The 13775-nt window shown below is 42.4% G+C and overlaps 1 protein-coding gene across 2 annotated transcripts; it reads right to left on the reverse strand.

The window, feature by feature from the left end:
- Positions 1-2673: 2673 nt before the first annotated feature.
- Positions 2674-13725, reverse strand: ldhbb (lactate dehydrogenase Bb). Of its 2 annotated transcripts, none has more exons than XM_014147734.2 (8): positions 13634-13725; positions 10447-10583; positions 9690-9807; positions 9215-9388; positions 8564-8737; positions 6361-6478; positions 4985-5108; positions 2674-4774 (listed from the first exon to the last, which is right to left on the reverse strand). In XM_014147734.2, the coding sequence occupies exons 2-8, from the start codon at positions 10573-10575 to the stop codon at positions 4607-4609; spliced, it is 1005 nt and encodes a 334-aa protein (XP_014003209.1). In that variant the 5' UTR covers positions 10576-10583; positions 13634-13725; the 3' UTR covers positions 2674-4606. The 2 variants fall into 2 exon arrangements, with proteins under 2 accessions (XP_014003209.1, XP_014003208.1); XM_014147733.2 differs by lacking the exon at positions 13634-13725 and adding an exon at positions 11120-11425.
- Positions 13726-13775: the final 50 nt, after the last annotated feature.

The following is a 13775-nucleotide window of genomic DNA, read 5'->3' on the forward strand; positions in this document are numbered from 1 at the left end:
TGTCCACCCACCTCTTGAGGATTGACCACAAGTTCTCAATGGGATTAAGGTCTGGGGAGTTTCCTGGCCATGGACCCAAAATATCGATGTTTTGTTCCCCGAGCCACTTAGTTATCACTTTTGCCTTATGGTAAGGTGCTCCCTCGTGCTGGAAAAGGCATTGTTCGTCACCAAACTGTTCCTGGATGGTTGGGAGAAGTTGCTCTCGGAGGATGTGTTGGTACCATTCTTTATTCATGCCTGTGTTCTTAGGCAAAATTGTGAGTGAGCCCACTCCCTTGGCTGAGAAGCAACCCCACACATGAATGGTCTCAGGATGCTTTACTGTTGGCATGACACAGGACTGATGGTAGCCCTCACCTCGTCTTCTCCGGACAAGCTTTTTTCCGGATGCCCCAAACAATCGGAAAGGGGATTCATCAGAGAAAATGACTTTCCAGTCCCAGCACAACCGTTGCAGAAATCAGTCTGGCCCTTTTTAATCTTGCCCTTCACCGCCTCACTGTGCGTGCAGATGCACTCACACCTACCTGCTGCCATTCCTGAGCAAGCTCTGTACTGGTGGTGCCCCGATCCCGCAGCTGAATCAACTTTAGGAGACGGTCCTGGCGCTTGCTGGACTTTCTTGGGCGCCCTGAAGCCTTCTTCACAACAATTGAACCGCTCTCCTTGAAGTTCTTGATGATCCGATAAATGGTTGATTTAGGTGCAATCTTACTGGCAGCAATATCCTTGCCTGTGAAGCCCTTTTTGTGCAAAGCAATGATGACGGCACGTGTTTCCTTGCAGGTAACCATGGTTGACAGAGGAAGAACAATGATTCCAAGCACCACCCTCCTTTTGAAGCTTCCAGTCTGTTATTCGAACTCAATCAGCATGACAGAGTGATCTCCAGCCTTGTCCTCGTCACTCACACCTGTGTTCACAGAGAATCACTGACATGATGTCAGCTGGTCCTTTTGTGGCAGGGCTGAAATCCAGTGGACATTTTTTTTGTTTTTTGGGGGGATTCAGTTCATTTGCATGGCAAAGAGGGACTTTGCAATTAATTGCAATTCATCTGATCACTCTTCATAACATTCTGGAGTATATGCAAATCGCCATCATACAAACTGAGGCAGCAGACTTTGTGAAAATGAATGTGTGTCATTCTCAAAACTTTTGGCCACGACTGTAGATGCAAATACCATATTTAGTAGCGAGCAACTGAAGAAAGACATCCAATAGAAATTAAAGTAAGTCAACTATTTGCCTAAATATAGGGATAATGATGTGCTTTGATATACTGTATCGGAGAACTCTTCTAGGCTTAATGCATTATTGAATGTTATTTTCATTAATAACCGGTGGTTGAAAAGTAACAATGGCATGATTATTCTAATTCTCATTTTGTAGGAACATGTACCCTTTGACGCATGTATATTGGTTTACTAGGGTGCTTTTACAGTAGCATACAAATATTTTCCTCAAAATACTTGATATAAAGTCGACATTTTATTGTTAGTTTTCAGACCTCAACGACTCTTTTGCTCGCGCTGCTCTTGGTTAAATTAACGTCTCATTCTTGGAGCGCGCCCCAGGTAACCACATTTTACTCGCATCCTACAGACCGCTCAAAACCAACATTTTGGTTGATTAAAAGTGCATTGAATAAAAGTTACAATAACATCTATTGTCTGTACTTGGTTTCAGCGGAGAAACTGAACTCCTTGGGCGATACTGTACTTAAAAGGCGCGCGTAAGAAAGATCTTTCTCTTTTTAAAGTGACTGTGTAACGTCTACGGTTATCCTTATCGTTAGGCAATACATTTGTGTGTGCATTTGTTCCATATGTGAATTTTTAATTAGTATGTAGTGGCCTTGTGGTTAGAGTGTCCGCCCTGAGATCGGAAGGTTGGGAGTTCGATCCCTTTGCCAAGTCATACCAAAGACTGTAAAAGTGGGACCCAATACCTCTCTGCTTGGCACTCAGCATTAACGAGACAGATTGCGGGTTAGGCCCTGCGATAGACTAGCGTCCTCTTCAGGGTCAAGCTGCCTCGCGCTACAGGAACACAAGATGAGCCCTTCCGGCTCGTTTGTGCAAGGGTAATTACATTATTGTTGCCAAAGTTATAGAAATGAAAGGGATTTTGTTAACTGTGTAAAGAATGGCCCACCAGTTGTATGAAAGGTTTAGCAAAATATTTAAAAGGACAGTCCATGTATTGGTCCTAATTTGTTAGAGCGAGGACATTATCGTTTCATATCAGAGGGCAGAAAAGGGGACGCTTTACAATTAGGTGAGCAATGAGCATGATTCTCTCTCCGTTGTAGCTTCCTCCATAGCACATTTGTCCCATAATTTCTAATCAGCTGAATATGTGTGGATTGTATGTGTCTCTATAGAATATATTGCTCGATATGAGTCGTGTGTGTGTTGTCTCTTCAGGGACCAGCAGTGAAAACACAGATTGGTCTCCGGTTGCATCAGGTCTCCTAAAACCTGTCATACATTTGTGTTCTTTCCGGTCAGGGAAATTTCAGATCTATATTTTCAAGACCAACCAATGTGGAAAACCAACTATGTTGAACGATGGTTTGTTAATGTGAGCATCTTTATATGTTCCGTTGATGCGTCTAATAACAATGTTATTTTTGAGCTCATTGAATAAAATTATATTCCATAACTTGCAAATGTCATTTATTAAGAGAAATCATGAAATATTTGATAGTCCAATTGTATTGACACTGTCTTCTGCTGGACTCATTTTTAAAAGGGGTTTCCCCTCAAAGTCAACACTGACAGGTGATTAGAAGAAGAAAAAAACATGTCTATGCCTGTCCTCAGGCTACTTACAGTAACTCTGGTGACACAGGACTGTCACGCCACCATAATTAACAGCAGTAACACCCCTCTGAACACCATTCGGCCCCACTTCACCATGGTCACACGATGTTTACATTCTCCTCACTGTGAGAGGTTGCCCCATCACACTGATGTGGGATGACACATTTCTACTGGTCAGACTGAGGGCACATGCCATGGTGTGTTGTTAGGACAGTACTGTGACACTCCAGAGCTCAATCTGAGCATGAGTGGGGAAAAAAACTGTTGCTGTACATAGTATATTGTGTTTGTACATGCATGTATGAAATAATCATGAAAATACAGAAATTATGCTTCTAAATCTGAACCAAATAAATTGTTGATTAATAACGGTTTCAATCATTCTGAAAACAAAAGATTGGAGGACTTTATTCATTCCAACACCAATACACTTTTATTTTACACATCCAACATTATAAATAAGCCTTCACTTTAAAAAGGGAACAATTACTGAAGCATTTGCTGATCCCACATCTGAATGATACATGGTGTTTATATAGCCTAGCACTTTTCCTGGTTTTTATATAGCGCTTTTTCAGGGAAACGAAGACACTTCAATCGGCACCTTTTCCAGTTAAGCAGCCATGTGCAAAGTAACGCTAACACTTAATGCTCTTGACCTTGAGACCAAACACCCAGATGACAGGAAAGCTATGAAGATTACAAGTGTGTAAGATAACAGCAGTGACACTGTGAAAGTGTATTTTTGGAACCTGTGTAATTTTTTTAACCGTGTGGCTCAGTTGTTAAAGGGCAACTGCACTTCCTGATTATCTCTCGTGTTAGATTTGGTTCATTAGAAATGCTAGAGGCCATGACTGAATTCAAACTTGAGTTGGTTTCTGGGTCTGGTATGATGTGGGTGTCTTGTGTGTGTTTGTAGGTGGGAAGAGTTAGTCAAATTATTTAGCCAATTAGCTTCAGCCAGCTGGTGTGCGACTATGGCAAAGTTGGTTTCTCTTTAACGTGAAAATATTGTCTCCAAACACCTTTTAGTTCTCTCATCAAATGCTTTCAATATTTGTATATACATTTTTTTAAATGCTAATTAGTTTGAGGTTTTTAAGTCATTGACATTTTAACATATTGGCCCATGTACATTGTGTAATTTACTGATGGTCCCTAACTAGCCCAATATGGATATCGAAAGTAAACCCAAATTTATCATCGGCATTAAGATTGGATCATTTGCAGCTTTACCTCCCGAATTGATGATTAATTTTGTGCTGCCAGCTGCGGGCAGGAATGAAACAAACCCAACTTTCATTTACGTTGTGATGCAGTCACGACCACAAGTCTCAACATTTCGGATGAGACTGACTTTATGACCAAAATTATCCCATTTACACTTTGTAGTAAATTTGCCACATAGGCGGTTTTATAAATGAGAAGTTGTTTTTTTAGGGGCAGTTGCTCTTTAAGAGCGAGGCTAGCAATGCAAAAGTTGTGGATTTAATTCCCACATGGATCAAAAAAACATATTAGAACTATATGCAATCACTGTACTGTAAGTCGCTTTAGATACAAGCGTCCGTCTGCTAAGTGGCATATGTTGAGTAATAGGTGATAAGGAGAGTTGGGGCTATGTCCCAATTATCTCTCCTTTCTCCCAAAGTGTGCACTTGATTTTAGATTTGTGGGAAGTAGTGACACACTAGAGGAGAAAGGAGATATTATTGGGACACACCCTAGGGGTTGAGTGGAATGTGGCGCCCCTTGGTGTTCTGTTAGCGTTGCTACAGGTCCGTCAGGTCCTTCTGGATGTCCCACAGTGTGTCAGCGCTCTGTTTTATTTGGCCGATCTCGTCGTCCGTCAGGGTCATGTTGACCACGCTGGCCACGCCCCCAGCATTCAGCACGCACGGCAGGCTCAAGTACACCTCGTCATCGATCCCGTACATGCCCTGTCGAGCAACGGCATCATCTCCTTGAGTTTTGTGCATAGGTGTGTACATGTCTATATGCATGTTTGTTTATCTGTTACATACCTATTGTGGAAGCAGTTACATACAACAGACTGTGCGTTTTCAGGGAAGAACCGCACACCTCCAGTGGTGTGAGAAGGCACAAGGCCCAAGTGTGCGTACAGTACGTGTATGGAGTGTGTCTCTCACCTTCACCATTGTGGAGACAGGGTGGATCCTGTTCATGTTCCTGATGAGGCTCTCAGTGAGGTCAGCTACACTCAGGCCAATGGCCCAGTTAGTATAGCCCTTCAACTTGATCACCTCATAGGCACTGGAACACACAATTACATTTTTTTATTTTAGTAGCCTTGAGGTTTGAGAAGCGGGCAGGTAACCAGATGGTTGCCAGTTCGAATCCCAGGGCCGACAGGGAAAAATCTTGTGGAAGTGATCAGACTGCAGTTGTGCCCTTGGGCTCAATATATCCAGGACTCCATTACAGTGAGAGCCAAACTACAGGTATGAGAATGACTCAAATACACTCAGAAAAAAATTGTTCCAAAAGGGTTCTTCGGCTGTCCGCATTGGATAATTTTTTGGGGTTCCAGGTAAAATTCCATGTAGAACCCTCTGTGGAAAGGGTTCTACATGGAACCCAAAACGGTTCTACTTGGTGCCAAAAGGGTTTTACCTGGAACAAACAAGGGTTCTTCAAAGGGTTCTCCTATGGCAGCGTTCCCCAAACTCGGTTCTGCGGACCCCAAGGGGTGCATGTTTTGGTTTTTGCCCTACCACAACACAGCTGATTCAAATAATGATCTCATCATCAAGCTTTGATTATTTGAATCAGCTGTGTAATGCTAGGGCATAAACCAAAACGTGCACCCCTTGTGGTCCCCAGGACTGAGTTTGGGAAACCATGTCCTGATGACTCCAGGCTGTCCCCAGTCCACCTGGTCGTGCTGCGGCTCCAGTTTCAATTGTTCTGCCTGCGGCTATGGAACCCTGACCTGTTTACCGGACGTGCTACCTTGTCCCAGACCTGCTGTTTTCGACTCTCCCTCTCCCTCCCAGACCTGCTGTTTCGAACCTCTGAATGCTCTGCTATGAAAAGACAACTGACATTTACTCCTGAGGTGCTGACCTGTTGCACCCTCTACAACCACTGATTATTATTTGACCCTGCTGGTCATCTATGAACGTTTGAACATCTTGAAGAACAATCTGGCCTTAACGGCCACGTACTATTATAATCTCCACCTGGCACAGCCAGAAGAGGACTGGCCACCCTTCAGAGCCTGGTTCCTCTCTAGGATTATTCCAAGGTTACTGCCTTTCTAGGGAGTTTGTCCTACTCACTGTGCATTGCTTGCTCTCTGGGGTTTTAGGCTGGGTTTCTGTAAAAGCACGTTGTGACATCTGCTGATGTAAAAAGTGCTTTATAAATACATTTGATTTGTCCTACAGGGACAGCCAAAGAACCCTTTTAGGTTCTAGATAACACCTTTTTTCCCCCCTAAGAGTGTATACAACAGAAGTAATAGAGGTAATAGTTTGTGTTGGTACGGTGCTGTGTACATTACCTGTCAACCACCTGTTTGTGAGTCTCCTTCCAGTTCTCCTGGTCAGCATCAGTACCGATGTCAGGGTTCAGTGTCTGCAGGTTGACACCTGCTACGTTAGTGCCGCTCCACACAGGGACTGGAACACACACCCACCCAAAAAAACGTGATCCTGTGTTTTATATATATTTCCACACTGTGGATTTGTGAAAATTATGATAATGCCCTTTTAGTGTAAGAGATGTTTGAAAAGACCGCCTGAAATTTTTGCCCGTTTTGGTGGGAGTGAGTTTTGGCCTGCCTAGTGACATCAAGAAACCTCTACCCATAACAGCTAGTTCTCCCCTCCCACTCCCAGACAGTCCTAGCTAAATTTTTTCTAAGAAGCTATTTTGGACCATTTTAATTAAAAACAATTACAGTAAGGTACTTAATTGTTACCCACAAATGATTTGACATAGAGATAAAAATAGCTGCACTGGACCTGTATGTCCCAGACAGCCCAGATTAACAGATCTCTGTCCCTCACCTTTATCACAGTAACCCTCAAGAATGGGGTCGCTGCTACTTATAGTCTAAGAATTCAGTAGCACATTAGAATGGAATACACACGTCTTCAGACTTCCTGAGTGTATTCTTTAACGCTTTTTGGCTTACTACATGATTCCATATGTGTTATTTGATACTTTTGATGTCTTCACTATTATTCTACAATGTAGAAAACAGTAAAAATAAAGAAATACCTTGGAATGAGTAGGTGTCCAAACCTTTGACTGGTACTGTACGTACGTGTTTATGGTTAATAATTAGGACAAAAAAAAAAAATCTAAATATATTTTATATTTGAGATTCTTCAAAGTAGCCACCCTTTGCCTTGATGACAGCTTAGCACACTCTTGGCATTCTCTCAACCAGCTTCGTGAGGTAGTCACCTGGAACGCATTTCAATTAACAGGTGTGTCTTGTTAAAAGTTAATTTGTGGAATTTCTTTCCTTAATGCGTTTGAGCCAGTCAGTTGTGTTGTGACAAGGTCGGGTGGTATACAGAAGATAGCCCTATTTGGTAAAAAACCAAGGGCCTATTATGGCAAGAACAGCTCAAATAAGCAAAGAGAAACAACAGTCCATCATTACTTTAAACATGAAGGTCAGTCAATCCGGAAAATGGCAAGTTTTTTTTCAAGTGCAGTCGCAAAAACCCATCAAGCGCTATGATGAAACTGGCTCTCATGAGGACCCCCACAGGAAAAGAAAGACCCAGAGTTACCTCAGCTTGGAGGATAAGTTCATTAGAGTTACCAGCCTCAGAAATTGCAGCCCAAATAAATGCTTCACAGACTTCAAGTAACAGACATCTCAATATCAACTGTTCAGAGGAGACTGCGTGAATCAGGCCTTTATGGTCGAATTGCTGCAAAGAAACCACTACTAAAGGACACCAATAATAAGAAGAGACTTGCCTGGGCCAAGAAACAGGAGTAATGGACATTAGACCGGTGGACATCTGTCCTTTGGTCTGATGAGTCCAAATTTGAGATTTTGGTACCAACCGCTGTGTCTTTGTGAGACGCAGAGTAGGTGAATAGATGATCTCCGCATGTGTGGTTCCCACCATGAAGCATGGAGGTGGTGGTGTGATGGTGCTTTGCTGGTGACACTGTCTGTGATTTATTTATAATTCAAGACACACTTAACCAGCATGTCTACCACAGCATTCTGCAGAGATACACCATCCCATCTGGTTTGCGCTTAGTGGGACTGTCATTTGTTTTTTAACAGGACAATGACCCAACACACCTCCAGGCTGTGTAAGGGCTATTTGACCAAGAAGGAGAGTGATGGAGTGCTGCATCAGATGACCTGGCCTGCACAATCACCTGACCTAAACCCAATTGAGATGGTTTGGGATAAGTTGGACCGCAGAGTGAAGGAAAAGCAGCCAACAAGTGCTCTGCATGTGGGAACTCCTTCAAGACTGTTGGGAAAGCATTCCAGGTGAAGCTGGTTGAGAGAATGCCAAGAGTGTTCAAAGGGTGGCTACTTTGAACAATCTAAAATATTTTGATTTGTTTAACACTTACTTCTACATGATTTCATAGTTTTGATGTCTTCACTATTATTCTACAATGTAGAAAATAGTAAAAATAAAGAAAATCCCTTGAATGAGTAGGTGTGTCCAAACTTGACTGGTACTGTACGTATGCATGCACACACACACACTCACCACTGGTGTCTCCGTGTTCTCCCAGGATCCATCCGTTGAAGCTGGTAGCATGGATGCCCAGTTTGTCGGCCATCAGGTAACGGAAACGGGCAGAGTCCAGGTTGGTGCCGCTGCCGATGACACGGTGCTTGGGCAGGCCGCTCAACTTCCAGGTCACGTAGGTCAGCACATCAACTACAGCCAGGGAGAGATTTCTGTGGTTAGACTTACATAACAAGTCGTTGGATGAACACTACTGTATCTGATGTGTGAGTTTGTATCTGTGTTAGTGTGTATCTATGTGAGTGTAGCTGGGATGTGTAAGCGTTTGCATTCAAGTGTGTGTAGGTACTACAGTATATGTAGGTGTGAGTGTCTGCAGAGCCATATATTTATATATCTAAATAAATGGCTCTGAGTCTATGGTGTCTGTGTGTGAGAGTGTACTAGGTGTGTGTTTATTTAAGTGTGTATGTACCAGTGGAGGCTGGTGGGAGGAGCTATAGGAGGACGGGCTCATTGTAATGGCTGGAATGGAATGGAGTCAAACATGGTTTCCATATGTTTAATACCGTCCATTAATTCCATTCCGGCCATTACAATGAGCCTGTCCTCCTACAGCTCCTCCTACCAGCCTCCACTGGTATATACAGTATGCATATTGGAGTTTACCTGGGTTGGAGACCACGATGATGATGCACTTGGGGGAGTGTTTTATGATCTGGGGGATGATGTGTTTGAAGATGTTGACGTTCCGCTGAACCAGGTTCAACCTGCTCTCTCCCTCCTGCTGACGAACGCCCGCTGTTACCACGACGATACGAGAGTTCGCCGTCACAGAGTAGTCTGACCGTGGGAGAACATTAATCAATGAGAGTACTGTGTATCATTTGTGTCTAGTATTTTTTCAGTAATTTGTCATATCATTAATAGATCTAATGGCAGGACTATTACATGTCAAAGTGGGATTTCAGAAATTGCTTTGAGAAACTTCATTCATACATTTCCCTTTCACCCTTTTCCCATCTCCCTTTCATACACTTCCCCTCTCAGTGAGAGTACTTCATTTAACACACAGACATTTGACATGCAGATGGTGTCCATCTTGGTTTTCTGGTTTCCTGGTGCCCAATTGCTACACACTCACCTTTACTGGCGACTATCTTGGGCGTTTTGAGGAAGAGGCTGCCATGCTGCAGATCCATCATCTCTCCCTTCAACTTGTCCTCCATCACATCCACCAAGGCCAGCTCATCAGCCAGCTCCTGAAGAGAGAGAGAAAGAGAAGGGGTGTAAGATGTCATGAATGTACAATGAATGTGCAGTTATTCTTTCCACCTTGACTTCACCATGATGGGCATTTGGGGAATAAAACTATATTTCAACCATTGACCCATAATGTCTTTGCATGACTTCAAACATAGGAGTAATTTAACTCATTGGCCACATTGCTGCAGCTATCATCCCGAATTACGTTGGTAACACTGCCTAGGAATAATACTCAATTTATAACAGATTATAAACACATTTACAATGGCTTCTGAGCTAATATCAGTCTAAGCAATGACAGTCAATTACACATATTCTGCATGTGCATGTCTAAAAGCCTATGTTTTATAGTATAGCAATAAAGTATTAAACATTATAATAACACTAATAAAGAGGGAATGGATAGACGTGTAATATTGAGAGAAGATCAGTAGGCAGAGAGTAAGCTTGCCCTGAGACATGACAGTAGACTCCTATGGCATCTAAGGAGTCTACAGCCATGTCTCAGGGCAAAGAGTAATCCAGTGTCAGTGCGGTAGACTAAACACTATAATACTGTATAATACTGTAGCACTAGGGGGTAAAGTGGGGATAGTAATCTGACAGGAGTATAAACACAGCAGGTCTTTTCTTACCCTGAGCAGGATACTGACAGCACAGGCCATGCCCACCTGGCCGACGCCCACCACTGTCACCTTGTTCCTGGCGGGCTCAGGGGTCCCACTGAACAGGGGAGTGATGAGCTTCTGAAGGATAGAGGCCATGTTCAATGCTATGAAGAGAGAAAGGGGAAGAGAGAGGTGGAGAAACAGAAGTGGTCTTTCACATGTCCAAAGTCATACAACAAATGGTCATCTGCTTCCTTTCCTTTCCCCCTGTAGCTTCGTTGGTAGATCGTGGCTCTTGCAACGCCTGGATAGTAGGTTAGATTCCTGGGACCAACCATACATTACATTTTTTTATGTATGCAAGTCGCTTTGGATAAATGGCATACATTATAAACCCTATCAATCAAGCTGGCCAAATACGTTGGTGGACCTTGGTAGGGTGAATTTAGGTTTCACTAAGTAAGTAATGCATTCATAAAAAAAACAGCCTGCGTTGCTTTAAAACGCAGCACTGCACGGAGATTACAGATGAAGGTTTAACACATTTGATTCTACAGCTCGTAGTCCTGTGTGACTTTCACCTCCTACACCCATTTCTTACACACACATCAACAGCTGAGCTCCAACCCTTAGAACCGAGGAGAGCTGATACTTGCAGGACACCCTGAACTTCCCCAGGTATAAGACAACAAATACTTGCTTTGTTTGACGATGCTCCGAGCTGCGAGGTATAAATACCACCATGTAATCAACATGTCAGACTAGACGAGAGCTACGGTGCCTTCCCCCTGCATCCACAACACCTCACACAACGGCTGTATCCAAATCCAGACAGGGAAGGAATCAGATAGGTGAGCTGCAGCACTACAATCAGTGCATGTGACACAGGCCTAAAACGAGGGTGCACTACAAAAAGCGCCGGTGACAGCACAGAGCTCTACTGTAGTTTGCTGCTGCTCTTCCTCTCCCTCCTGTGCTCCAACGGCCTGGTGAAGGCTCTACTAATCGGATGCCAAACTTGACTGCAGGCTGTTAAAGGAGTTATCCTGTAATCCTGTAATGTCACAGGCTTCATCTGGTGCACTCGTCCTGCTTCTCTGATGACTATAGACGATATGTATGCAGTATATGGGCAGTGCTAAACAAACTGGGAATTATGCATAGCGCATAATGTGTTATAAAGAGGGTTTTATTCCTAGGCAGTGTTACCAACATAATTCTTTCTCGGGATGATAGCTGCAGCAATGTGGCCAATGAGTTAGGAGTAACTTTTTTTTTTTTAAATCATGCAAAGACATTATGGGTCAATGGTTGAAATACAGTTTTATTCCGCAAACGCCCATAATGGTGAAGTCAAGGTGGAAAGAATAAAGTGCAGGGTAGTGCCGCAAAATTGTCAATCTATTGCAAGTGAATGTTGAATGACATCGTCCTCCAGTATGGCGTGCATAAATACATTGAGAGATAATGCGCTTGATCCTTATCCGTTTGGCAAGGTCATCCGTGTAGGCCATGAACAATACATTGTTTCCATTATAATATGTTGGATTACTAGAAAACCAAATATAATTGTGCATGCAGTAAAGATGATACTAGGCAGACCATACAATAGATGAATGAGATGGGACGACCACTGTTCAATTTGCGCAATTCATTATCTCTTGGGCATGGCACGTCGCCAACACATTCAACTTCAAAACAGTCCCACTTTCGCAAGGCAGACAGACAGTCATTCCATCATCGCTCAATCTGCTAAATAGACAATATGGCCGAGGGTAGACGACGTCGGAGATAAAATAAGGGGCTAAATTTGCAGAGACGCATAACTTTAAATTGATATCTAAAGAATATGACGAGGCGCGCGTACATATTTGAATCATAAACGTTATACACAATCTTAAGAGCATTTTGTTTGGATAGGCAAGAACAATTCTAGAATGCGATGCGAATTTTATTTATGCCTAACAAAATTATAATAAATAGGCTTTAGTCTATTAATAAATCACCACAATTTTATAAAGCACGATACACTAATCGTCCATAACATGACATTCAAAACTAATTTGAAGGAAAACATCTTCAGTACACACATCCTTTTTCCTTGATAAAAATTGCCCTCTGTCCCAGAGAGAACGCACTGCGTGGGATTCTGGTTGCTCTTGTCGGGATGGATTTAAAGCGGAAGCTGTCGCCAAAGAGAGATAGATGCGACAATTAAGCAGTGTGGTAAAGTACTTAGATACTACTTCAAAATAATTTGACGTAAGTAGTTTTTTGCAGAATCTGTATTTGACAACTTTTACTTCACTACATTCCTAAAGAAAATAACGTACTTTTTACTCCATACATTTTCCCTGACACACAAAAGTACTTGTAATTGCTAAAATAAACTTAAGTATTGAAAAACTATATAAATCATTTAAAATTCCCTATATTAAACCAGAAGGCACCATTTTCTTTTTTTAAATTTACGGATAGCCAGTGGCACACTCCAACACTTAGACATCATTTACAAACTATGCATTTGTGTTTAGTGAGCGCCACATCAGAGGCAGTTGATGACCAGGGATGTTCTCTTGATAGGTGCATGAATTTGACCATTTTCCTGACCTGCTAGTAACATTTACTTTTGATACTTAAGTATATTTAAAACCAAATACTTTAGACTTTTACTCAAGTAGTATTTCACTGTGTGAATTTCACTTTTACTCGAAAAATGTTCTATTAGCGTATTACATTTACATTTTAGTCATTTAGCAGACGCTCTTATCCAGAGCGACTTACAGTAGCGTATCTTTACTTTTACTCAAGTATGACAATTGGGTACTTTTTCCACCACTGCAATTAAGTAGCCTTAAATTAGTTACACCTCACATAACACCTTGTGTACTGTGTTCAAAATTCGAATGTTCCTGTTGCTTTTTTCTTACCAATCAATGACATCACAAGGCCTTAATCAGGATACCACGATGAATCAACCAATAGCCTAAATATCCAGGGTCAATAGGCTGATTGAAATTGCAGCAGTGCATCATATAGGCTCAGGTAGCCCATGTACAGATGGGTATTGCACACCACCATAGGTTAATAGCGCATGCTTCACATACTTCGACACCCCAAAATCAGACACTGGTTATTGGTATTGGACCCTCTCACCACTGCTCTTTCACTTGTTCCAAAATCTAAATTAAAGTATATTTACAGTAAGTCTTACCCTTGACTTGTCGTCTTCTGTCTCCTAGTCCTCTCTCCTTGCCTGCCTGCTGCCTCCTGAGTGCAGGTAATCAACTCTAAGCCCTAAACTTCCATCCCCCACAGGAAGTGTACTGCCTCTAATGGGTGACCTGACATGTCAG

Source organism: Salmo salar, chromosome ssa16 (genome assembly GCF_905237065.1).
Source record: "Salmo salar chromosome ssa16, Ssal_v3.1, whole genome shotgun sequence".
In the NCBI taxonomy this organism is placed as follows: domain Eukaryota; kingdom Metazoa; phylum Chordata; class Actinopteri; order Salmoniformes; family Salmonidae; genus Salmo; species Salmo salar.